Here is a 27,855-nt window from a genome sequence, read left to right on the forward strand (position 1 = left end):
GTAATATACATAGGTTGGAACTTAAATACTGGCAACACTGCTGTGGAGACACTATGAAATGGAATCTACTATTGTCGCTGTTAGCACACATTGTTGACATACATACCTTACCTCCGAGCAAATGGACTCGCCCGTCCCACGTCACCAGCATGTGCGCAATCGAGGGAAACACTGTCTCTTGTGAGCGAGCGGTCTAACGTAACGGTGTCACTATGTTGTGATGGTGTTATCCTAACACGTTCCTCCATGGCAGACCATCAGTGCACAGTATTACTATTCGTTTTTGGAGCAGCACCTGTGACCAGCTTCGCAAAAGAAACGGCGACACTTTCTGCCCAACCCACCCATCAATTTGCACGACAGTGTGCGGACGCATACAGCGCAAGCTGTGGCTGCTCTGTTCGGTCGATGGGACAGAGAAGTACTCATATCTATACCCATTGCAGCTGGGGTCATGAACTTCACTTTCTGCAAATAATTGGGAACAATAATTCCATTCAGCTGCTGATTATGTGATCATATGTATCATATTCGAGACAGCACATACAAGGAGAAAAAATAGCCTTGATTCCTTGTGGTAGTGTCATTTTCCCTGAGCGGGAATCAAGTAATGTTGTGAGCTTGAAGGGAGACATTCAAAAAGACTACAATATAAGGAAGTGGTCAGTGACATGTGGAGGTTCGGATCAACCTGGGTAGCATTTACAGAGACCTGAAATGGTTAAGTGACCACTCGTGACAAGCAGGAAATCCAGCCCAGCAAAAATTTTCACGTGTCACGATCTGGTAAGACATCTGTATTCATTGCAGCTGATATCACAAAATTCACATTTGCTTATTATTGTCACAAAATTATGCAACAAGGCAGCTTTTGCCTCTAAGAGTGTTGGTATAACAACTCGCTCTTTGCTACATAGATGTTAAAAAGATGGAAATGTAACAAAATTATTGCTGTCAATGTCTTCAGCTAGAGTTGGTTGTTAGAATGCTTGCCTATTCATAAATCTTCAGTTTTACTTGTATTCATGGGTGTGCACAGAATTTTTTTCAGGATACAGAAGGTACTTTCATTTGCTTTTTATTCTGGTGGTAGTGGTTGGTGCTTTTGCTGTCATTGGTTTCTTTTCTTAAATGGAAGTGAATAAATTTTGGCACACTACTACCAGCCACTCTCTGCCCTTGGCAAAATCTGCTGATCAATTAGCAAACAGCCCAAACAAATATCTGTGTTAGTTCCCGAAGCTGACCTTTCCTAACAGTACCAGGAAATAAAGTATTGGCTGCATCTCAGCACCGATCACCTAAAGAACACCAGCATTATTCCAAAAAATTATCTAATTATCTCCCCACTGCAAGACTTGCGCCATACACCTTCCTCCCACCAGCTATTCCAGCCTTGTAACTGGCAAAACATATATTATCAAAGGAAGAGCCACCTGTGAAATGACACATCATATACCAGTTCTTACATAAACACTGTTTGGTCTTTTACATCAGTGTGACTACCACCCAGTTATCAGTCAGGTTGAATGGGCATACGCAGATGGTGTATACTGGCAATGCACAATATGCTGTTGCAGAGCATGCTCTACAATATGACAGTCATGACTGCTATGCCTGCTTCACCACACGTAGCTGGATTCTTCCCCCAAACACCAGTTTCTCTTAACTCTGCAGGTGGGAACTAGCGCTACAACATGAACTTGGTTCTTGCCACCCACTTGGCCTTAATTTACATTAATTCCTTCTGTCTCAGCATGTCTTCACAGTAACTACTTGTTTCTTCACTCTATTTTAGTTTTCTGTGTCTTCCATTTCCTGACTTGTCTATTTTTTATTGTCCCCCCCCCCCCCTGCCCCCCTCACACCTGTTACATACAAAGCACTTCACTTTTCACTCTTATTAACTTGTGCACAGTGTTTTAGTAGTAATCTCTGTTTTGCTTATTACCATGTCTTCCACTTTTAAGCTCTCAGGTTTTCAACTCTCATCCAGTGCAGCCCCCAACAATCAGTGTTCCCTTCTCATCCCATCTGGTAAGTGTTCCCAGATGCGGGGTTCTGAGTGATTTTCCTGAACTGTATCCCTTCCACGAAACCTTTCTTGTCCTTTTCCTTTACCCCTCTTCCTTCCCCTTTGACTCTTCTGCCAGAAGAAGGAGCCACTGGCTCCGAAAATTTGTAAAAGTTAAACATTTGTGTGTGTGTGTGTTTTCCTGGCACCACTTGGTGAGTAGTTTATTTATGTATTTTTTTTTTTACATTATATTCTAATTATAGTTGGAATTCGCACAGAACAGGCTGATTTCTTCAAATCTTGACTTCACAGAAACAACACCCTTGATAATGTAACATTCAGAAATAATACTCTGCTAAAGAAAGAAATTGGCGATGGTTCTAGTTTATAAACACTTGGAAAATCTCCTTACCAAGGTCACTCTACATTTGTATACATACAAAAAAATTACGGCTGTAGTTTCCCCTTGCTTTCAGCCGTTCGCAGTACCACGACAGCAAGGCCGTTTTGGTTAGTGTTACAAGGCCAGATCAGTCAATGATCCAGACTGTTGCCCCTACAACTACTGAAAAGGCTGCTGCCCCTCTTCAGGAACCACACGTTTGTCTGGCCTCTCAACAAATATCCCTCCGTTGTGGTTGCACCTACGGTACGGCTATCTGTATCGTTGAGGCATGCAAGCCTCCCCACCAAGGTCCATGGTTCATGGGGGGGTTTAGAGCCATGTGATAGTTGAAAGCCACACCGTTAGGCCAAGTTTATGTTACCCTGTTGCCTATGTTCCGTTATCACCCCTTGATAATACGCATCAAATATCAGTTGTGCTATAGTTCACTTCGCAAAAGCTGGTAGCTAAAATAATCTGTGTTTGAAAATATAAAAAAACCTTATAGATAAAAATCCAATCACCAAGTGGCAACAGGGTAGAACACATGTAAAATGTATGTAAGTCTCCCCTAACCGTGGGTCTAGGTGACTTTTCTGTAACCATCACCATTTCCAAACCTCATCAATTCTATTCCTTCATCCCTCTTCATTTCCCTTCAATCCTTGTGCCAGAAGGAGCCACTTGCTCTGAAAGGTTGCACATTTCCATATGTTTTTCCTCCTACCACCAATTGGTGAGTATGTTTTTCTATTTGTCCAATTATAATTACAAAAGGTGTTGTAGATGTTATGTTGTTGTTAATACACTACTGGCCATTAAAATTGCTGCACCATGAAGATGATGTGTTACAGACACGAAATTTAACTGACAGGAAGAAGATGCTGTGATATGCAAATGATTAGCTTTTCAGAGCATTCACACAAGGTTGGTGCCGGTGGCGACACCTACAATGTGCTGACATGAGGAAAGTTTCCAACCAATTTCTCATACACAAACAGCAGTTGACCGGCATTGCCTGGTGAAACGTTGTTGTGATGCCTCGTGTAAGGAGGAGAAATGCTTACCTTCACGTTTCCGACTTTGATAAAGGTCGGAGTGTAGCCTATCGCGATTGCGGTTTATCGTATCATGACACTGCTGCTCGCGTTGCTCGAGATCCAATGAGTATGGAATCAGTGGGTTCAGGAGGGCAATACAGAATGCCTTGATGGATCCCAACGGCCTCGTATCACTAGCATTTGAGATGACAGGCATCTTATCCGCATGGCTGTAGCGGATCGTGCAGCCACGTCTCGGTCCGTGATTCAACAGATGGGGACGTTTGCAAGACAACAACCATCTTCACAAACAGTTGGACAATGTTTGCAGCAGCATGGACTGTCAGCTCTGAGACCATGGCTGCGGTTACCCTTGATGCTGCATCACAGACAGGAGTGCTTGCGATGGTGTACTCAACGACGAACCTGGGTTCACGAATGGCAAAACATCATTTTTTTTGGATGAATTTAGGATCTGTATACAGCATCATGATGGTCGCATCCATGTTTGGCGACATCGCCGTGAACAAACATTAGAAGCGTGTATTCGTTGTCGCTATACTGGCGTATCACCTGGCGTGATGGTATGGGGTGCCATTGGTTACACGTCTCGGTCACCTCTTGTTCGCATTGACGGCAGTTTGAACAGTGGACGTTACATTTCAGATGTGTTAAAACCCGTGGCTCTACCATCCATTCGATCCCTGCAAAAGCCTACATTTCAGCAGGATAATGCACAGCCGCACGTTGCAGGTCCTGTACGGGCCTTCTGGATACAGAAAATGTTCGACTGCTGCCCTGGCCAGCACATTCTCCAGATGTCTCACCAATTGAAAACGTTTGGTCAATGGTGGCCGAGCAACTGGCTTGTCACAATACGCCAGTCACTACTCTTGATGAACTGTGGTATCGTGTTGAAGTTGCATGGGCAGCTGTACCTGTACACACCATCCAAGCTCTGACTCAATGCCCAGGTGTATCAAGGCCGTTATTACGGCCAGAGGTGATTGTTCTGGGTACTGATTTCTCAGGATCTATGCACCCAAATTGCGTGAAAATGTAATCACATGTCAGTTCTAGTGTAATATATTTGTCCAATGAATACCCGTTTCTCATCAGCATTTCTTCTTGGTGTAGCAATTTTAATGGCCAGTAGTGTTCTTATATCTCTAGGTTGTGTAAATATGTTTTCAAAAGATGATACACTGCTATGTTACTGCTATGCTTCTAATGGTGCAGAAGTACAAATGTACGGCTATGAATAATGCTTGACTTGTTAATGTCCTAGGGCTGAGCTGTACACTGTCTGCTTTATGCCCTGTTGCTGTATTAGCAAAACATTGTATTGAAAGGTGGTCCTGTGGTCGAATAGTTGAAGATAGACAAGTTAAGTGAATTATAAATTAATGTATACAAACAAACAAGGAAACATTTGTAATAAACTTAGGCAATAGTGCAGATTTAACTTTGAAGAAACAGGTGGTTTATTAAGATCCAAACTCCTACTGAATGGTGGTCCTACAAGCAGTTTTACAAGCAAATAAAATTAATTATTGAAATATATGTAATGTGACACAGAAGGTAACGGAGTCCACACTCAGATCAAACCACAACATGTACTCAGTACTTAAGTTTCTTCACATGCATACTTAGATGCCCGTAAATAGATCCTTTAAGCGATCTAAAATGTATCTACATAAAATGAGTCACATCTTTCTGCCATACTGTCCAATAGCAGAAAAGTAGTCCCCCCCCCCTCCCCCTTATCAGTCATTGTCCTGACAGTTCTCCATTTTCCTCATCCAACCTGCTCCCAAGAGCACCTCTTCCACCACGAAGCTCCACTGAATCATAAAACTTCAGCCAATGAGAGCTCGAGCAGCTGCCCACAGAGTTACCCACTTTGCACAACACTTTTACACATATGCAAAGTGGCCACCATCCCTGTACTCATGATTCCAACTAAAATGCTTATTCTGATTGACAAGTTATGTCGTGACGTACCTGCTGACACCAATTATTATCATTTTTAGTTATATATCTTATTAACATCGACCTATTTGAGCTACTAGTGCACCCTCATTCATATTTTAACCAGCATTAGATGAATAAAGTTAATTTATGGGATATTTGCCAGCAACAATGTAGTATTCATTGTTCGTCTCAATAATGGCTACTGCACAATGCCATTACTGGCCATGTTGTTTATTGTGCATCATAAAGTTATTCATCACTCAGTAAGTGCACTAATCTTGTCATTTTCTGTAAGCCCTGTCTGTACTTGTTTAGCAGAAATCATTTGCAAGCTGCTGGCTTTGTTTTTTCTTTATTTACTCAGACTCAAACCCTCTTAATGCTCTGTTATGTTTCACCACAGTTTTGGGATTTTCCCAAGACACATTAAGTTACAGTCTTCTGTAGTATAAGTGCAGCCTTGATCACTCACCAAACATTAACTACTTGCTATATCCAGGTCCATTGGAATGTTTCCTTGGTCTTTATTTCCCTAACAGGACTGTTAGCAATAGATCATTGAAACAGTCCAGCAGTCAAATCATAACTTCTGTATCTTCTTAACTTTCTTACTTTTTCTCACATTCGTCATTCAATACCAATGCTGCAATGGTCCTCCTATTCAGTACCCTTGAACCCTGACACTGCTTCTCCCTGTGGACTTCAATCCATTGTGTTGAATATGATGAAAGAGCCTTTTCTTGCCCAGTGGAATAACACACTCAGAGAACTTGAACTCGATACATTTCCTATAATTTACAACTCCAGTTTCTCATAATAAATCAGCTGCACATGAATTACATAGCAGCTAGTTGTTGTTATGCATCCATCTCACACAAGACTCTGAATTTACAATAAAAACAGAACATTCATGCCATGATGATTTCTTAGGCGTCATGGGGATCACGTTTGTTCCATACCTTTCCCTCACCTCGCCATGGAGCAAACGACTCTACCCACAAGGTAGAAACACAAGCCCGCAGCGCGAGTCACCAGTAGCACAGGATTGGTATTATTCCAATCTGCACAAACCATAAAAAAATCACCTGAAAGTGTAGTGCTTCTTACTTACTAACTACTACAACCCACAAACATCTTTCACCAGCCAGTGGATATCAAGGGTGTGGAACATCTCATTCTATGAATGGCATGTTATGCCTCTCTGCGAAGGGTTTCTCTGTAGACTCATAAGTTATAACACATACTACTGGAAAAAATTAAATAATGTTCAATATGGTGACAACGTTCATTGTAAATAATGTACGTTAGAATAAAACTCAGAATTATATTTTCTGTTGCACAGCATTTGTATTAACTGGTTGGTCCCAAATTCACCAAGTTGTGATTATTTGTTTATTTTATGTTGAGTTAATGGTATCAGAAGAAAAATATAGTTATGAGAATTATAACATTATGAGACAGAATAGCTGGCCAGCACTTCTCAGGGATTGAAGTTCTTAGTACTGCTGAAAAACATTTAGAAAAGTACAAGAAACTATTGTAGCATTTGGACCTGCGAATTCTCTTTCGGCCTGGAAAAGCTTTTCATTGTAATTTCATGGACTTCTACTTTTAATTTCATTTATAGTCTATCATTAGGTCAGGAAATATGTATTTTTTAAATTCAGTTTAGAGAGAGAGAGAGAGAGAGACACTTATGTGTTAGGATTATTTGTAAAATCTATGCTGTATGCTTCTCATGCATGTACGACTGTGACTGACTGATGAGTTATGTATATACTTCTTATTCATTTGTGTGTTACACTGGAATATAAGTTTAAATAATTAATTGAAGTCTTTTCTTCTTATCCTGTCTGGTAAGTCTCCCCTGTCCCGTGGTTCTGGATGCCTTTTTCGAAATCAACCCATTTTCCTAAGTCCCTCCAGTCCTTTTCTTTCACCTGTCTCCCTTCCCATTCAAACCTTCTGCCGGAAGGAGCAGCCTCTGACTCTGAAAGCTTGCATAGATTTCTGATACAGAAGGTAAGAAATCTTCAGAGAAATACTATCACAAGTTCTTCAATATGCTTTACAACATCACTGGAACCTGAAAGAATGATGTACACTAAAATATTACAAAAATTTGTGGAATAAAGTAACACGTACTTCATTTCTTTATTGGAAGCACCTGCAGAAAGAAAATGCTTCTCAGCCAAATCCTTCTCTCTCCAAAACCACCTCTCCTGTGTCATGCTCAATTTAGAAAGCTGAAGATTCATTTCACGTGACTCTTTTGCTGTTACGCATTGTTGTGCACCCGCACCAAGAGATTGATTCACTTACAATTATTTTGACATGGCAAGAAACATTTCAGGCTCATTACTGATTCTGAGACAACTTTCTTCATCATTGTTTTCTTCTGAATATGGTTCTTTTATCAGTTTTGATGGTATAGGGAAACAGTGATAGTATTAATTTCAATAGTAAAGGGTACAGCAATCGGTCACAAATGATATTTATTGCTTATCTAGATTTCAATAATTGTGTGGCTGTCTTATGCAACTGTATATGTGGTAAGGCATGCATGTTATCTCAGTGTAACTGGTTGTGTACATCATTTTTAACATTGATGATGGCCACACAGTGACCACAATCTAGATATGCAATAAAAATCGTTTGCGACTGATTGCTGTACCATTTACTACGAGGGCAGTTCAATAAGTAATGCAACACATTTTTTTTCTCGGCCAATTTTGGTTCAAAAAACCAGAAATTTCTTGTGGAATATTTTCAAACATTCCCGCTTCGTCTCGTATAGTTTCATTGACTTCCGACAGGTGGCAGCGCTGTACGGAGCTGTTAAAATGGCGTCTGTAACGGATGTGCGTTGCAAACAACGGGCAGTGATCGAGTTTCTTTTGGCGGAAAACCAGGGCATCTCAGATATTCATAGGGGCTTGCAGAATGTCTAAGGTGATCTGGCAGTGGACAAAAGCACGGTGAGTCGTTGGGCAAAGCGTGTGTCATCATCGCCGCAAGGTCAAGCAAGACTGTCTGATCTCCCGCGTGCGGGCCAGCCGTGCACAGCTGTGACTCCTGCAAAGGCGGAGCGTGCGAACACACTCGTTCGAGATGATCGACGGATCACCATCAAACAACTCAGTGCTCAACTTGACATCTCTGTTGGTAGTGCTGTCACAATTGTTCACCAGTTGGGATATTCAAAGGTTTGTTCCCGCTGGGTCCCTCGTTGTCTAACCGAACACCATAAAGAGCGAAGGAGAACCATCTGTGCGGAATTGCTTGCTCGTCATGTGGCTGAGGGTGACAATTTCTTGTCAAATATTGTTACAGGCGATGAAACATGGGTTCATCACTTCGAACCTGAAACAAAACGGCAATCAATGGAGTGGCGCCACACCCACTCCCCTACCAAGAAAAAGTTTAAAGCCATACCCTCAGCCGGTAAAGTCACGGTTACAGTCTTCTGGGACGCTGAAGGGGTTATTCTGTTCGATGTCCTTCCCCATGGTCAAACGATCAACTCTGAAGTGTATTGTGCTACTCTTCAGAAATTGAAGAAACGACTTCAGCGTGTTCGTAGGCACAAAAATCTGAACGAACTTCTCCTTTTTCATGACAACGCAAGACCTCACACAAGTCTTCGCACCCGAGAGGAGCTCACAAAACTTCAGTGGACTGTTCTTCCTCATGCACCCTACAGCCCCGATCTCGCACCGTCGGATTTCCATATGTTTGGCGCAATGAAGGACGCAATCCGAGGGAGGCACTACGCGGATGATGAAGAAGTTATTGATGCAGTACGACGTTGGCTCTGACATTGACCAGTGGAATGGTACCGTGCAGGCATACTGGCCCTCATTCAAGGTGGCGTAAGGCCGTAGCATTGAATGGAGATTACGTTGAAAAATAGTGTTGTGTAGCTAAAAGATTGGGGAATAACCTGGTGTATTTCAATGCTGAATAAAACAACCCCTGTTTCAGAAAAAAATGTGTTGCATTACTTATTGAACTGCCCTCGTACTTGTTTCGCTTATGTAACTGACCGGGTGGTATAATGGACAATCAGCAATTGTCTTCAGACAATTCTCTGCCTGCCGTGTTATTCAAGACACTAAGTATTTAACTTAAAGACAAAATAAGTTTACAAGCGAGCATCTGAGAAGCAAAAACAATAATAACGCATTTGCAATAAATACTTTTGAATGTGAAAATGAATTTTAATTGATATTTGTCAGCTCACTATTATTACCTGCCCAACTTTGTGGGTATATTATAAAATTTAAACAAAATACCAACCTGCATGATAGCGGTAGTTGTTACTTGTTCAACAATAAATAGTGTAATTTGAAAAGAAACACAAAGAGAAGTGTACAGTTCTGGATACTACACCTCGTTTCATATGAAAACATCGTCGTCTTTCATTTAGACAATATAATGAAAAATAATGAAATATTTTACCTTGCTGTTGTGACATCACTTGCCAACCTAATGAATTTTGTTTGTAGAACAGTATTCCGCCAACAATCGGAACCCAAAATGCAGCTGTACTAACAGGGATAGACCTGTATGACTCCATGAGTTGGTATCAGTCTGAGAAGTAAAAAAAAAGCCAAGAAAATAATTTTACACAATGCCTGTACATTTGTGAGGGTCATGAATGAAAGGGTTATTATACTTTTGTGTGTGTCTATTGATAGTACTAAGAATTATATCTTCTAGAGGTAAAATTTATGGTATGAGTGTTTAAAACTGCTGATGTTTCAAATAAATATATCTTGCACCTTTTTTCCTTCTAGGTCGAGCTGATAGTGGATGGTTGTGATCGCCATGAGTGTCTGTTGTCATTTTCTGGGCTTCTCGTACGGAAACCACGCTCCTCTGCTGTGTTGATAGGACACAGGAAATTTCAGCAAAATTCTTCATCTGGCTCATGGATTTTTGCCGGACTTCAACTATTCCGCTGTGCAGTTTTTTCACGTGAAAAGGCAACTTACTTGGTTGGCCTCGGACCAGGGAGAGTTTCACTGGCAGACTGTGACGTTGGCTGCACTGCTCCAAACTTTACTCACCTTTTTGGGCCTAAGTCACTTGGATCAGACATTGATTGGGATTCAATTCTTCAGGCTCAAGCAGGAAATCTTAAGGATCTACAGGTATTGAAATGAAAATAATTTTGCTGTTGCTCATTAAAATCAATAAAACAGGAGGAATAGTTCCATATCTAATGAGTAAGAAATTTAATTATGAAAAGGATAGATTGCTAGTCATTATATAGCGGAGCTGTTGAGTCACAGATAGGCACAACAACAAAACTGTCAAACAAATAAGCTTTCAGCCAAAAAGGACTTCATTGGAATTACACACACACACACACACACACACACACACACACACACACACACACACAAAACTCACATGCAGATGACCACAGTCTCTGGCTGCCAAGGCTGGTCTGGCCTCGGCAGCCAGGGATTGTGGTTATGTGTGTGTGAGTTGCGTTTGTGTGAGTGTGTTTGTGTATGTTGTCTATTTCCGATGAAGGCCCTTTTGACCAGAATCTTACATGTTTGACAGTCTTTTTGCTGGAGGCTGGTCTGTCCTCGGTAGCCAGAGTCCATGGTTGCACGCACGTGTGTGTGTGTGTGTGTGTGTGTGTGTGTGTGTGTGTGTGTGTGTGTGTGTGTGTGTGTAATTCCAATGAAGTCTGTTTTGGCTGAAAGCTTACTTGTTTGACAGTTTTGTTATTGTGCCTATCTGCGACTCAACAGCTCCATCATATGATGACTAGTGAGCATGTGTGTTTTGTCTAATTCAAATGAAGGTCTTTTTGGACAAAAGCTTATGTGTTTGACAGTGTTTTTGCTGTGCCTTTCTGAGGCTCAACATCTCCGCTATATGGGGAGCAACAATTTATCCTTTTCATAATAATGTTGTCATTATTCCATCTTGGATTTTCCATTGTATGGGTAATAAATTCAGTTGTATAAGTCTCTAATGTGACTCAAATAGTTGTTCCAGGCAGGCCAAGCCAAAATCATGAACTAATTTCTTGGCTATACGTTTGTGAAGTTACAGGGTACTCTCAAAGTTGGTATGTTAAGATTCTGTGGAATTTGATACCGTTACATTTGTGGTCGTCCTAAGGCATTGTATGATGGTTGGGGACTTCAGTTAAATTTGCTAATGTCAATGGAGGTATTTTTCTGGAGCCTACAATGCCATACGGCATGCCATCAAATATAACCAATTAAAAGTTCCTTGGAGCAACTGCACAACAGTGATGAATAAGCTATGTAGTATGGGTAAAAAAGGGATACTCCGTGCAAAGGAGAGTTTGTTTGATATAACTCCAGCAATCAAGTTACAGTCTAAACTAGCATTGTATCTTGAAGGAATAAACCAATAATTAATATCGTTATTGAAAGTTGGTGTATGAAGAAGGCCTTTAAGAAATGAAAATTCCAATCATAATATCAACAATTTAGGAAAAGATAGGTTGCTACATACTGTAAAAAAGGCACGTTAAGTTGCAGACAAGCACAGTTTAAGACACTTACACTTCATTGTGGCTGCCTGCAACTTAATATGTCTTTTATATGGTAAGTAGCAATCTGTCTTATCTTACATTGTCAATATTCCGACCTGGAGTTTCCATTGTTTGAAAGTTCTGATAACAAATACACAAACATTTACATCAAGAATATTGGAACCCTCGCAGGTTTTCTCTGTATCTTTGTATGTAAAGCAGAAACCTGTAAAACTGTGGAAGTTAAAGATGGCCGGGTCAGTAGATGTAGAAAAAGAGTGCTTTTGAGGCGGGGGGGGGGGGGGGGGGGGGGGGGGGGGAGGTGTCTAGATAAAATGAAGAAGTGAATAAAAAGTGGAAGGAAAATTCCACATACAAAGACAGTACTATACAACTGTATAAGAGTATGAGATAGAGAAGCAGCCAAGAAGAAAGGTTGGCAGATGCATGATGTATCAGAATGAAATGATAGCTGCTGATAAAATGGTGGGATTTGCAGTAATAGAGCTTGTAAAAATTGAAATTACAAAGTGTTGACTACCAAAACTGTCTGCCTGCTTAGCTGGGTGGTTATTTGTTTGCCTCCCATGCAGTGGGCCCGCGTTCAATTCCCAGCCGGGTTGGGGATATTCTCCACTCGTGGACTGGATGTTGTGTCATCCTCATCATTATTTCATCATCATCACCGATGCAAGTCGCTCAGTGTGGCATCGACTGAAATAAGACTGGCACTTGGCGGCCGAACTTCCGGGGCCTCCTGCCCTACAATGCTGTATGCTCATTTCATTTTAAAAAAAATGGTTCAAATGGCTCTGAGCACATGGGACTTAACATCTGTGGTCATCAGTCCCCTAGAACTTAGAACTACTTAAACCTAACTAACCTAAGGACATCACACACATCCATGCCCGAGGCAGGATTCGAACCTGCAACCGTAGCATGCGCGTGTGCGCGCTCCTTTTAGCTGTTTGTGTTGCCTTTTCTGTAAAGTTCCTTTACTGTGTTAAATAATGTCCCTTTACAGATTGTAGTGTATTCATTTAAAACTTGTTTGCCTTCTGCTATTTCCTTCTGTATGTCGAAATTCTCTTCTATTGTCAGTTTGTGGTATAGGCTGTGGCTGGATTTCAGTGTGTTTAAATCTGCTCTTATTGTAGTTGGGCGGTGGTTATGGGCCATTAGGTGGTCAGCAAATGTGGTATGGGTGCTGTTACTCTGAAGTGTTCTGAGTATCTTGTTTCTCCTATGTATGCAGACTGACAAGTGTTGCATGTGAGTTCATATATTCCTGTTCTGTTGAATTTATTTATGGGTGTCTCCTGTGTTCTTAGTTTTGTCTGTGTTGCGTTGTCTGTCCTGTGCCCTATTTGAAATCCATGTTTCTTCAATATGTTGCCTATTCTGTGGACAATTTTGTTATTGTAGATGAATGTGTACCATTTTGTTTTATGTGTGTGTTGTTGTGCTGTTGTCTCTTGCATGTGATCATTGTTTGTATGTTGTGTTGCTCTGTGTTGTGTAAGGTTTTGTTTGTGCATTGTGCTTTCATTCCTTTTCTGTTTACAAATTTGTTGGTTTAATTTCTCTATCATGTGAGGCTTGTAACTATTTTCCTCTGCTATCTGTTTTAATGTGTTTAGTTCCTGTGTGTAATTCAGATTACTTACAGGTGTTCTGTTCAATCTGTTGAGCATGAATCTGAAGCTTGGTTGCTTGTCTGCCACTGGGTGGTTTGACGGACTGTGAATGATGGTGCTCATGGTTGTCGGTTTCCTGAATATTGTGAAATCATGGGTGTTGTTTGCTTTATGTATAGTGAGATCCAGGCATTTAGTGTGTTGTCTGTTTCTATTTTTAATGTGAAGTGAATTTTTGTGTGAGAGTCGTTTGTTTCCTTGTATAGCTGTTCTATATATGCGTGTGGTTCATCAATTAGGCATGCTATGTCATCGACATAATGGTATCTTTACATGACTTTGTACTTTTTTTGGTCTTATTATGTGTGTGAAGACCCTGTTCCTAGGTTAATATGTTGGCAAGGAGACCACTAATTGCTGATACCATTGGCAGCCCTGCATGTTGGAAATAAAATTCTTTATTGAACATAAACTAATTTTGTGATGTTACGGTCTTGACTATGATTGATATTTCATTAATGTGTGAGACTGGTGTGTTTCCTTGTTGTTGTAGTCTTTTTATGGTGATGTTGATTGTTTCATTGATTGGAATACAAGAGTGCATTGATATGTCATCTAATGATATGAGGCTTGCTGTGTCTGGTATGTCTTGATTCTCTCTAGTAGTGTTTGTAAAAAGACAGATCGCATATCCTATAATTTAACTGCAAATGTGGAAAGTAAGGATGAGAGCTGCAGATCCAAAAGATGAATGTGTTCATAAGTGTGTTAGTAGATCAATATGACTGTCAGATATGATGTAAACAATAACAATTAAGAGGAGAAAAAAAAAAAAAAAGAATAGCTAAACAGGGCCCACATCCATCGTTTGCTTATTATTCCACTACTTTCGTATCTGTGCTTAAGCATCTTTTCATTTGAAATGATGTGAGGTATTTTAATCACTATTATGGCTATGTCTTTGTTGAAATAGTAGCAAATAGCAATACATATTAAGTTTGTTCACTTCTCCATTTATACTAGTCATAAAAATTTTTGTCTTCTTCCTCCCCCTCATCCAGTATTCATTTCGTATTTTGGTTTCCAATTGTGCTCCAGTCCAGTCTATGTCCCTTGTGTATGGGGACAGTGTTTTTATGACTGAGCTATTTGTTTTAATATAGTAACCACTATTTTCCTAACTGGGTTTGTTAGAATAATGCTATTATTTACTTAAAATAAAAGTAACAGCTCCAGTCCAGTCTATGTCCCTTGTGTATGGGGACAGTGTTTTTATGACTGAGCTATTTGTTTTAATATAGTAACCACTATTTTCCTAACTGGGTTTGTTAGAATAATGCTATTATTTACTTAAAATAAAAGTAACACACACCTGTAGCTAACTGATGCGCAGCACATAGAAATATACAACAGAAAACTAATTATACCTGCTGCAGAGTTCTTTTTGTAGCAGAAATACAAACATTCGTGCGCACAACCTCACATACACCAGTGGCTATTGGCATTTGTATATGTGATTTTGTGAGGAAGAGCTCAAAGGCCAGTATAAATAGTTTTATGTTCCATGTTTGTATGTGCCAGACATGAGTCAGCTAAAGGTGAGTGGTCACCTTTCCTTTATTTTACATGTTATTCCATCCAGAAATTGTCACTGTTGTTGTTATTTACTCAGTCTCAAGTTTACAACAGTTTTCATAATAAAGAGCACTTCATTTCTACTGGTCTTATCATGTTTGATCATCTAATTAGTATAGTTTTCTTTTTCCAGCTCAACATTACAAACTCACCATAATATTGCTGTGCATTAGAAAATTATCAGTTTAAAATCCATTTTGAGTTCATTAATGTTGGAAGGATTTGAGTGGTGAAAATGTTAAATTCTGGATTACTCCACGTTAATTATTTTTTGGTGCTGCGATTTTTTCCCCCCGTCAGTGTAGGTTCCTTTGTAAAATCTTGATTTATATATATTCTTCCATTTCAGTTCTCAAAATGATTTTTGATGGTTAGGTATAACAATCATCCTTCATTATATTATGCGTCTGTACGTATATATGTATTGGGGGATACTAAGATCACACTAACTTCAGACTTTACAAGCTTTTCATCATGGACATGATGTTCTTGATCTTTTATTGGTGACTCTTGTAGTGTAATATTCAGAGGCTGTCCTTGGCATTCCATGCACTGTTGGTAGCTCTGTGGAGCACCTACTGTGTGGTTTAGGGACTACTTCTTGCAAACTTCAACTGCTGCACTCTAGCAGAGAAGTGGCACAAGCAAATAATAAAATTCAAACCAAATATTAGAACCAACACATAGAAATAATACATTGCTGTGGCATTTAAACACCATAATGTTTGTAATAAAATTATTATACACACACTTGTTCATTTATAGGCTACAAGAGTACGGAAAACTTCACATCATTGCTTATGGAAAAAATCCTGAATTTAATTCAACTAAATACTGTACCCTCACAATAGTTGCAACATCCATTAATAAATGCCATTTTGTGCAATGTTAACTTCAAATAATGAAGCAATATACTCATCAGTGGCAAAAATAGACACTGAGGTTCACAACTTAGTAATATATTTAGGATATAATATCAAATCTCACATTATTTTAAGAGAATGCATAATTTTCAGAAATGGATACACAACAGGTCCTTTTTAACTAAACTTTAATTATATTATTTCTTCAGTTATCACTTATACAAACTTTTTCAAACATTTAAAAAGCAATGATTATGATTGTGTTTCAGGAGTACAGTAGTTTATGATATCCTCATCCTGTTATTAGGAAAATTTGTACATTTTATGGCTATTTCTCATACACTCTTTTAACTGTACCCGATGTTAATTTGATGGTATTTAAAGAGCTGTTGATTTCATAAATGGTGAAAGTATTTATAAAGTGTTTCTTTTCTTTTTTTAACTTGTTGATGCATTGCAGTGATGTTTATAGTGAAATGTGTTAAATATATTTTGTTCTGGCTATCTTCATAACATTCATTTTTGTTTTCCTTGATTGTCTGATACCCACATGTTTAATCATTTTCTTAGAGTAAATGTTTCCCAAAGTAGATAACATAACTGATATTAGTACCATTATAACATAATCATTCTCTGAATGGTTATATGTTTTATAACTAAGCTATGGAAATTACAGTTTCTTTGTGTGCCTAACCATGTCTGAGCACTTCTTCCCTTGTGTATGACAAGTGATCATTTCCTCCTCATGCCAGTTTTTACATTCAACAATTAATTATCCATTGGTATACTCTTGCTGAGACACCTTTGAGTTATATGTGAAAGCTGACATCAGTACGCATGATACTCAGAGAATGGCACTGATGAGTAAACTCACTAATGTGGGCATCTCTAATATGGAATGTGGTAATTGTGTTATGAGCTTTGTATTGTGTTTCATTATAATAATAATTATTATTATTGTTGTTGTTGTTCCAGTATCTTGTAGTTATCAAAACAGGAGCAGCTGGCACAAAGTTGGTGAATACAAAATAGAAACTGAGGGATTTAGTATTCTTAGAAGTTCTTGTTCCTTCTGTGCAAATTAATATGAAGTAAACACGAGAACAGATTGATGAAAGCAGGATGGGTCTCATACATAAGGCAAATTCAGTTGTGTCAAAAGGAGAACCCACAAGGATAAGATTGTAAAATTATGAGAAGACTGGACAGCTCATGGGTCAAAGTTCCAGTACAGCCTGCAGACACATAAAAAAATTATTCTCCTCTTTTAGGGCTTGTTAGCTGCTTCATGAGGGAAGGAGGAGGGATAGCTTTGGGAAAGTGTGGGCAGGTCTCAGATCTCAGAGGCCCAAGAATGAGGGGAATCTGACCCCCTCTGAAGTGAGTGCAAGGGGAGGGGAGAATAGAGAAGAGAGGATGCCTCCACAGACTTGCCCCTCTATCCCCTCCCCCTCACTTCATTGTGCTGAGCCTGAGAGACCCACCCACCCCTTTCCCAACGCCATCCCCCCATTCTTCCTTCAGGAAGAAGCTAACTCTCCCTAAAAAGAAAGGAATATTTTATTTCATTTTTAAATGTGTCTGCCGGAAGTACTGGAATTTTTCTGCTGAGATTACATACTCGCCAGCTGTCCAGTCAGTCACTTTGTGGGGAAAAGTCATTGGAAGCCACAGTTTGGCAGTAACACACAAGGGCCTGGGAGCAGCAGGCAGAAGTGTTTGCTTCATATGCCTTGTATGTTACTCCTGATGCACATTCTGAGTGATTTTTCAGTAGCTCTGCTGCTGATGCTACCATTCTACACTATTTATGCCCTCAGTGTCCGCCACAGTTATTAAGCAGAATGTTTTTATTCATTTATTTGTCAGTTCTGTGATTTTTTATGTAAGGTACTTAAAAGCTAAAATTATTCCAAAGTGCACTGCAATTTTTTCATTGTTCTCTTACCTTTTCAGGACAGCGTCTTGATGATATTCTCCGCACAGAATCCTGATGTTGTTAGTTTGTTTCCACAGTTTGCAACAGGTGTTGGTGGTGAGTATGCATACTTTCGCTAGAGTATGTGGTATTTATAACAACTCACTGCTACATTTTTCGAATACTAACCACTGTTCAGCCATTTTGTTCACAGTTTCTTAAATAGCCAGAATTTATTTTCTGCACGCTTCTACTGAGATTTTATTCTTGACATCATCATCATCATCATCATCATCATCATCATAATCATCAACAACGGTTTCTAGCCTCAGGAACATAAACCTCACCATCTAGTCCTGTTTTCCCATCATCTTTCTGTGTTCACTCTGGTCTATTCCTCAACCCTTTTTTCAACACCCTCCTCCTCAGCTTTCAGCCATCTATTCATTGGTCTTCCTCTGCATCCTTCTTTTGCATCTCCATTTCATGTATCTTCTTGGGAAACCACTTGTTTTCTATTCTCTTTGAGTGCCCATACCATCTTAGCCTGCAAACAAGTGCTCTACAAGGGTTCCTCTTTCACTCTTTCCATTACCCCTTGATTCCTCATTCTAACTCTCATTGTTAATCCTATCATACTTCTGAGGAACTTCATTTCACATGTGTGTAATCTGCTTACAACTGTCATCTTCACTGGCTGGTGTGGCTGGACGATTCTAGCCGCTTCAGTCTGGAACCGCGTGATCGCTGCGGTTGCAGGTTCGAATCCTGCCTCGGGAATGGATGTGTGTGATGTCCTTAGGTTAGTTAGCTTTAAGTAGTTCTAAGTTCTAGGGGACTGATGACCTCATATGTTAAGTCCCATAGTGCTCAGAGCCATTTGAATTTTGTCTTCTTTATTACCCATGTCTCAGCTGCATATAACAGTATTTGAATGCAGTGACTTCTATATATCACTTCTTTGATTTTTTGTGGGTTACCTTTGTTCCAAACCAGGCTCCTAACATTTTTCAGGAATGTTTCTGTTTGCCTGTCACGTTCACTGATCTTTTTCACATTTTCCTCCATCACACTTCCCAAGTACTTGACAGTCTCTACATTCTACATTCTTCAATTGTTTGCCTCCAATCCTTTTTGCACTTGTTTGTCTATATTCCTTTCTAGTTGTAACCAGGATCTCACTTCGTTTACGTTAAAATTGTTCACATCAAGTTGCATGCCATACTGTCTCACAGTTTCTCCCCGAGCATCCTAATCTCCTCCTCCCTGTTTCCCCAGATCATCAAGTCATTCTTGAAGGCCATTGCTTTCATCTTGTCTTATCCAGTTTTGTGTCTCACATTAAACATTATGTCATCGAAGACCACAATGAAGAGGAAAGGGGACAATACACTGCCCTGTTTCACACCACTTGTTTGCTGGAACCAATCGTTCCTTTCATTTCCCATTTTCACACAACTCAGACTTCTGTAGTACATCTCCCCCACTCTGCTTGTTGTCTCGTTTTTCCAATCTCTTCTTTTCTACTGCTTTCCAGACCTTTCTTCTACAGATGCTATCAGATGCCTTTTCTATATTGAGAATAGCCATCATGAGGTCTTCCCCAAATTCATAGTGATACTCTTGGTTTTGCCTTACTACAAATATTAGGTCAACAGTTGACCTCCCAGGTCTGAAGCCATTTGTTGTCGACCCTTGTTCAGATTCTGCTCTCCAGGATCAGTGTGACTCCCTTCTTGTTTATGCAATTCTTCATACTCCCTTTCTTGGATATACGGGCAATTAGTGTTCTCTTCCAGTCTTTTGGAGTCTTCTCATTTCACACCACCCTCATGACACGATATAGCCACTGTTGAAACTTTCCTGGCAGATTAAAACTGTGTGCCGGACCGAGACTCGATCTCGGGACCTTTGCCTTTCGCGGGCAAGTGCTCTACCAACTGAGCTACCCAAGCACGACTCACGCCCCATCCTCACAGCCTTACTTCTGCCAGTACCTCGTCTCGTTTTACCCTCCACGCTGCCCTCCAATACTAAATTGGTGATCTCTTGATGCCTCAGAACATGTCCTACCAACTGATCCCTTCTTCTGGTTAAGTTGTGCCACAAACTTCTCTTCTCCCCAATCCTATTCAATACTTCCTCTTTAGTTATGTGATCTTCCCATCTAATCTTCAGCATTCTTCTGTAGCACCACATTGCTACTCGCCATATAGCAATGTTGAGTCGCAGACAGGCACAACAATAAGACTACTAAACATGTAAGCTTTCAGCCACACACACACACACACACACACACACACACACACACACACACACACACACACATATTCATGCAAATGTCGCTCACACATCTGACCATCGCCACACATGTCTGACCACAGTCTCTGACTGCAGATTTCAAACTTTATGTATGTCACTAATATACCATTCCTAATACATAAGAGTAATTACGCATTTCACAACACCTTCTTTATCAATTGCTCAGTTTCATTGTGCATTCTCTCATTTTTGGTAAAGGTGGTCATGTTAGCTTCATTCAACTCCAGAAGTAAATGGTTTTGACACATTATTACAACTCTCCTTATATCTTTTACTAATAGTGCTTATCAGTCATCTACTGATGCTCTGCTGTCATTGCTGAGTGCGATGGCACTGTTGTTAACGCACTGGGTACATGTTTTTGTGAGGAGGGCAATGCACATGTCTGTCCAGTCACCCAGATTTAAGATTTCTGTGCTTTTCCTAAACGGCTTAACCCAAATGCCAGGATGGCTTCTTTGAAAGAGCACAACCTATTTCCTTTCACTCTGTCTTGATGAGATGTTAAACTCACTTTTTCCATAGTTCTTATTACCCTAAGAACACGTGACTGGGAGTGTATCCATTTCACTTATTTATTCATTTACTCACCTTAGAAGCCTACACACAGTTGTATATGGCATACATGGGGAGGTTATAATGAGAAAGGACCCACAAAATCACAGACCAATACCCTTGACATTGGTTTACTGCAGAATTCTGGAACATATTCTGAGGTTGAATATAGCAAATTTCCTAGAGACCGAAAAGCTTGACAAGAATAAGCACAGTTGTGGAACTCAGCTTGGGATGAAAGGCAACAGGCAGATTCCATATTCCTAGATTTCTGAAAGGCATTTGATGCAGTACCCCACTGTAAACTGTTAGTGAACGTAAAAGCATATGGAATAGATTCCCAGATATGAGAGTTGCACGACGACTTCTTAAGTAATAGAACACAATATGTTGTCCTTGACAGCGAGTGCTCATCAGAGACAAGGGTATCATCAGGAATGCCTAGGGAAATGTAATAGGATCACTGTTATTTTCTGTATACGTAGATGATCTGGCATACGGTATGGGCGGCAACAATATGATTGTCCGCTGATGATACTTGCATGTAGGGGAAGGTGTTGAAGATGAGTGACTGTAGGATGTTACAAGATGACTTTCTGTTTCGTGGGATGAATGGCAGCTGGCTCTATATGTAGAAAAATGTAAGTTAAAATATATCTAAAAACAAAGATGATGTGACTTACCAAATGAAAGTGCTGGCAGGTCGACAGACACACAAACGAACACAAACATACACACAAAATTCAAGCTTTCGCAACAAACTGTTGCCTCATCAGGAAAGAGGGAAGGAGAGGGAAAGACGAAAGGATGTGGGTTTTAAGGGAGAGGGTAAGGAGTCATTCCAGTCCCGGGAGCGGAAAGACTTACCGTAGGGGGAAAAAAGGACGGGTATACACTCGCACACACACACACACACATATTGGTGGATGGATATGTGTGTGTGTGTGTGCGCGCGCGCGCGAGTGTATACCCGTCCTTTTTTCCCCCTAAGGTAAGTCTTTCCGCTCCCGGGACTGGGATGACTCCTTACCCTCTCCCTTAAAACCCACATCCTTTCGTCTTTCCCTCTCCTTCCCTCTTTCCTGATGAGGCAACAGTTTGTTGCAAAAGCTTGAATTTTGTGTGTATGTTTGTGTTCGTTTGTGTGTCTGTCAACCTGCCAGCACTTTCATTTGGTAAGTCACATCATCTTTGTTTTTAGATATATTTTTCCTACGTGGAATGTTTCCTTCTATTATAACCATAAAATGTAAGTTAAGGTAGTTGAGTAGGGAAAATAAACTTGTAATGTTCATTAGTAGTGCCCTCCTTGACACAGTCATGTCATTTAAATATCAGGGTGTAATGCTGCAAAGAGATATGAAATGGAATGATCATGTGAGGATTGAGGTAGAGAAGGCGGATGATTGACTTCAGTTTATTGCGAGAAATTTAGGAAGTGCATATAGGATGAAACTGTAACATATTATTGAGTACTACTCGAGTGTTGGGATTGCAATTCAGAGGTGGGCTGCAAGATTTGTTACCGGTAAGATTAAACAACATGCAAGTTTTACAGAGATGCATTGGGAACACAGATGGTAACTGCTGGAGGGAAGGTGATGTTCTTTCTTAGAAACACGATTGGGGAAACTTGCAGAACCATCATTTGAAGCTGACTGCAGAGCAATCCTACTACCGGTATACATTTCGCATAAGGACAAGAAATCAGGGCTGATGTGGAGGCATATATACAGTAATTTTTCCCTCGCTGTACCTGTGAGTGGCACAGGAAAGAAAGTGACTAGTAATGGTTCAGGGTACCCTCTGCCATGCACTGCACTGTGCCTTGTGGAATGTGTATGTAGATATAGATGCACACAGTGCAGCTACTTATGGTGGTAGCAAACCTTTGTAGATATACTGATGTGTTGTGATGTGTTAATGCAGAACCAATTTATGCCGGGAGGGGGCAGAGGGGGAAAAGTGTTCCAGTTGTGGCTATCAGGTTCATATGTGGAGCTGTACTCCATTTATATGATGGTATGACATCCCATGCTGTCATTTGACAAGCTGTTAAGTGAGTGAACAGTATGGTTATTGAGAAGTGAGACAGTGCGCTATTAGTGAAACTGTTTTATGTGAACAGCAGCAATTACAGCACTGCATTGAGAGAGTATCATTGACTGAAATGTTTGAAGAGAAGTACGACATCACTAAATGGGTTAAAGAAGATGACAATGAAATTAAAAACATGGGTGAACTTGGTGTAGCACCTGGAAGAGGAAGGTGTCCTATCCCGTTGGAAGTTATTGATGAGGTTGCTGTTTCTCTAACTGACCATGCAACTCATGCTCCAGATAGTGCTAGTGTCATGAGGATTGTCCACCCCATGATCAACAGTCCAGGAAGTTTTGTGGTCTATTTTACAGTGTACAAGATTAAACTTAAACCTCTTGATCCACAGCAATGTTCTGAAAGTGCCATACAGTTCCTGGCATGGATCAAAGTTTATGACATGTCGCCAAGCAATATTTTATGGAGTGAGGAGGCACATTTTTCACTACAGAGTGCAGTGAATACACACAACCTCCGAATTCTGGGTACTGTTAAATGATGTGTTGTGCGTGAAGAGCCTCTGCACTTGTGTTTAAGCATGTGGTGTGGATTCACAAGCACCTTTAATCTCAGTCCGTTCTTCTTTGGAGAGAATACACCCTTAGATCCTATCAGGTGTACTGTGATGTCTGAATATTATTGAGACCTTCTTGCACAATGTGTGAATATTGCTTTGGAAGAGCGCAACTGTGTGGAAATCACTGTTTTTGTACAAGATGGGGCAACACCTCATTTGCTCGCCTATTGAAAGATCTGCTTAATGCAACCCTCTACAAAACATGTTATCTCCAGACTTTTCCAGATGCGTGGCCTACAATATCACCTGACCTGAATCCAAGTGACTTTATGCTCTGGGGATATCTAAACAAATGCATCCAGTCTCTACATGATCTGAAGATCAGTGTACAGGAACATGTTGCTCAGATTCCACCAGAACTCCCATGAGCAACTGGTGATCGTGTCATGTTTCAGATGCAGCGTCTCGTCAACAGCTCTGGTACCCATATTGAACAAATTGTGAAAGTGGCAGTTAATAATAAAATCAACATTATGTTTGTCTCACTTATTTGACCTTTTCTGCCCAAGTCTTATTCTTAAACCGTTACGTTCGAAAAAATTTCTATATCGTTACGTCTTTCTTGCATTCAGAGTGCCAGATTTGCACCCAATGACCAAGATTAGAAGTAATTTTTTCCCAACATAAATTGGTTCAGCATTAATGTGTTAGAATACCTACCAAATTTCCGTGCCATACGATAATTACATCCCACACTGGATCTCTGTGAAAGTAGCTGCATTTTAATTATAACAACCTGGTACGTGTTACAAAAACATTCAGAAAATGTCATTGACAAAATTTACAAATCAGATGAATTTTTTCCAAAATTCAGCGCTATTTAGGCCACTATTGTTTACCAGCATTAGATCCTGCATTGAACAGGTAAGCAGAAAGAGGGTCTTGGCACAGGTCTTCCACAGTTTGTTATTCTTCACACTCACACTTTCCATCCTCTGATGTGAAACCCCATAATTTAAGGAAAGGTTTTGTTGTACTGACACCAGTTATTAAGTGTATAAGAGACCTCAAAACAACCTATTCCTTTTTGTGAGTGACTGGAAGAATTTCATGCAGCTTCATCTATTCTTATTGTGCAGATTTCCACTGAAAAAGTCTTGCTTTTTCTGGATTGAGTCTCAGAGGTTCTGCTGGTCAAAGGAAACTTTTTCTTGATTTTAGCACAGACTGAGTTAATTCATGGCCAAACAGTGTGTGAGCTTCAGCGTTCTCAGCCTTCAGTTGTTCATGACTGACTGTGACGTTTCAGCAGATATATGCAGGTGTGCCAGTGCAATACAGTAAATCTTGTCAATATGAGTAGGTTTTAAGCATCTTCTAATAAACCTGCTCGCTTCATTCAGTGTCGAGTCCACAGTGTTGGCATGAAGTGATTTATAACAAGCAGGGTAGGCATACTGTACTTTGTTGCACAGTTTTGTTTGTCCTGTGGGAGAGTATCACAGAGATTTTTCATAAAGTCAATTGACAAACTGTTGAAGAGAGACCCAAATTATCCTGATAAAACCTACCTACATAGTTTTAAGAACTGGCTTAAAATTTTGGCTTTGTGAATATACTACATGTATCTCTCCCATAGAAACCATGAAGACAAGATTAGATTGTTTACAGTGTGCATTACCCACTGGTTTGCAGAGTATGTACTGTATGTAGAAGCAGAATCGTTAGTCATTTATCATTGCAGGTGCTGCTTGTACAGATGTGTTGAAATGGGGCAGACATGCATACTGCAAAGATACACAGCAGCTTAATTTAAAGCTGTGAAAAACCAGCACTAAGTGAGCTAAATATGTTGAAAAGATCCAGTTTAGAATTAAAACACTCTTCCCCCTCCCTCTGTCCTCCCTCTTCCCCTACCGCCATCCCTCCCCCTCTAAACACTTTCAGTATTAAAATGAGCTAGTCACTATGAAACAGATAGCATTAAAAATGGATGCAAAGAAACAATGGTAATGTTCTTAACAGAAAAATAAAGACACAAATAATTAAATAAAGATTCCAAATCACACCAACACATATCACTACAAGCAGGATATCACAGGAAAATGGAATACAATGGCCTACCACCATAAATTTATGTAAAAAATAGGTAATATATGCTGAAAAACAAGGCCTAAGCATTGCCTACAAACCAAATAAATCGGTACAGAAACATATTACTAAACTAAAACCAAAACTAGACACTTGCCAACAATCTCGTATCGACCAGCGCAATCGCATGGCGTTCGAAAAAATTTGCGTCGGGATGACTGGCTGGACATCTGACATAAGATATAAAGATCACATCAGGGCATGGAAATACAAAGCTCTCAACATTTGCAGACCACCTTAAACAGGAATACAACAGGCCAAGCACAACAGAAAAATTTGAACGTTATAAAAATCAGTAAAGACAGATACTTCCTTACATTTCAAGAAAACTTCCTTACACAGAAAGTATTAACACAATTACTGAATGAGTTGATAAATATTGGAAATGATGGTTACCTTTCCCATCTCTTCACATTCTCTCACTCTACCTCTCCTCCTCTCATTTCAGCTCTGGTTGTTCAGCCCTTTTCCTAGAATACTCTCTCCATTTCACTACTTTACACTCACTGTTCAGTCATCCCCCACCCACACACAGGCCAACCTACTCTTTTCATCCTTCAGTTCCTTCACACCACCTTCATTTCTCTTACACATTGAATAAATACATAGTAACATAATTAAATTACACTACATACCTATAATACAGAATACATATAATGTGAATAATACAAAATAGTACATTTCTACATATGACACCTTCTCTTAAGGATTTGAAAGGGAAAGGTAACATTTGGAGCTGGTCAAGCTAGAACGCAACTGTTTTGATGTTGAAAGTGGCTGAGCATATTAGCTGAACATTTAGTGGTTTACTTAGTTTACACAGGCATACTCAGGTATAAAGAAAATTCATACTTTCTTTTTCTTAAAATGTTAAAACCAGTAATGCTTAAAACATCAGTATCGCGCAATTTTTTTTAGAATGTAAAGCCTTTCAAAATACTTAAAGGTAATTACTGAAATTCTAAATTACTGAAAATTTCCTTTCCCTTTAACATTAGAAATAATAACCTTAAAGAAATTACAATGATACAAGATATTTAGAATAATCACTGAAGTTCTATATTGCCCTGGTTTACTCTTTCTTTAAACATTAAGACCAATAATGTTAAAAATTTAAAATCATCCAAGGTATTCTTTCTAAATCAAATAAGCTTAAGTTCAGAAACTCTTTCACGTTAGTGCACCGTAACTGGCCACAGGGATACAGACATGTGAATGACTTAGTTACTTCAACCAATCCAGTTGTCAGAAAACCAATGTTATGGTAGTTACAGAAGAACCAGTAACAAATTTAATTACAATTCAGTGAAGCATAACATGCACTGATGCGGGTACACCCAAGTCAACGTGTCTTCAGTAGCAAATAAGTCAATACACGGCTTACCTTAATGTAGTCCCAGGATAAAGATAAACTCTGCAAATGGCAGATTACGACGATCAGTCTTAACAGACTTTACATTCACTCTACCTGCTGAACATGAGGCAGTTTCGATTAAAACAGGTAAACTTTGGTGGGATTGATTGACAGTTTTCTAATCACAGACATTAACTAACTTCCTTACATGCAAATTTTGACCTGTGGAACCTGAGAAGTATCCACAATTGCAAAGTGTCCTGAAACTAAAATCACTTCTCTAGAATATCAAGCACATAGTTCAACATGATTTACACACCCCGGAAGGCCTACAACAGAAAGTTATCTGATTAACCACACATACATGGAAATTTACAGAACACAGCCAGGGTACAATTTTGTGGCACTACAGTCACTCTTCGATTAAACATCCAATGTGATGTGTCACAGAGGAAATAGGAAAAATGTTCCCGAGTCTTGCTAACTGAAAACAGTTTAATTTACAGGATGAACCTGCACATGACTAGAGTCAATCACAGATGATTGAATTACTGTTCGAGCCAAGGTAAAGACCCAGTTCAAATTCCAAACTGAATGCCAATGTGCACCAAAATCAGTCAGAATGTGAGGCACTAGTTCTGATGTGATGTGCTCCCCACCATCCGCTGACTAAACAGCAACCTCCTTTCCGTGACCTATCCGTAGCAGCCCCAAAACGGGCAAGGATGGATGCTAACTGCTGGATGCTGTAATTGGTCGTGGTACCTGTACTTGGTGACAACTACACAAACCTATTAAATGCATCTACAGTGACGAACACATATTGGTTGCCATCCTTCGTGTGTGGAAGTGGATTGAGAT

The 27,855-nt window shown here is 39.8% G+C and overlaps 1 protein-coding gene across 1 annotated transcript in view; it reads left to right on the forward strand.

Annotated features, from left to right (window-relative positions):
- LOC126092690 (lysosomal-trafficking regulator) overlaps positions 1–27,855 on the forward strand; it is a 393,980-nt gene that overhangs the window by 69,326 nt on the left and 296,799 nt on the right. The window contains exons 8-9 of the mRNA XM_049908413.1: positions 10,216–10,572; positions 18,037–18,115. Coding sequence (XP_049764370.1) covers positions 10,216–10,572; positions 18,037–18,115 — 436 coding nt within the window. The remainder of the gene's footprint in view (positions 1–10,215; positions 10,573–18,036; positions 18,116–27,855) is intronic.

Source organism: Schistocerca cancellata, chromosome 7 (assembly GCF_023864275.1).
Source record: "Schistocerca cancellata isolate TAMUIC-IGC-003103 chromosome 7, iqSchCanc2.1, whole genome shotgun sequence".
Classification (NCBI taxonomy): Eukaryota; Metazoa; Arthropoda; class Insecta; order Orthoptera; family Acrididae; genus Schistocerca; species Schistocerca cancellata.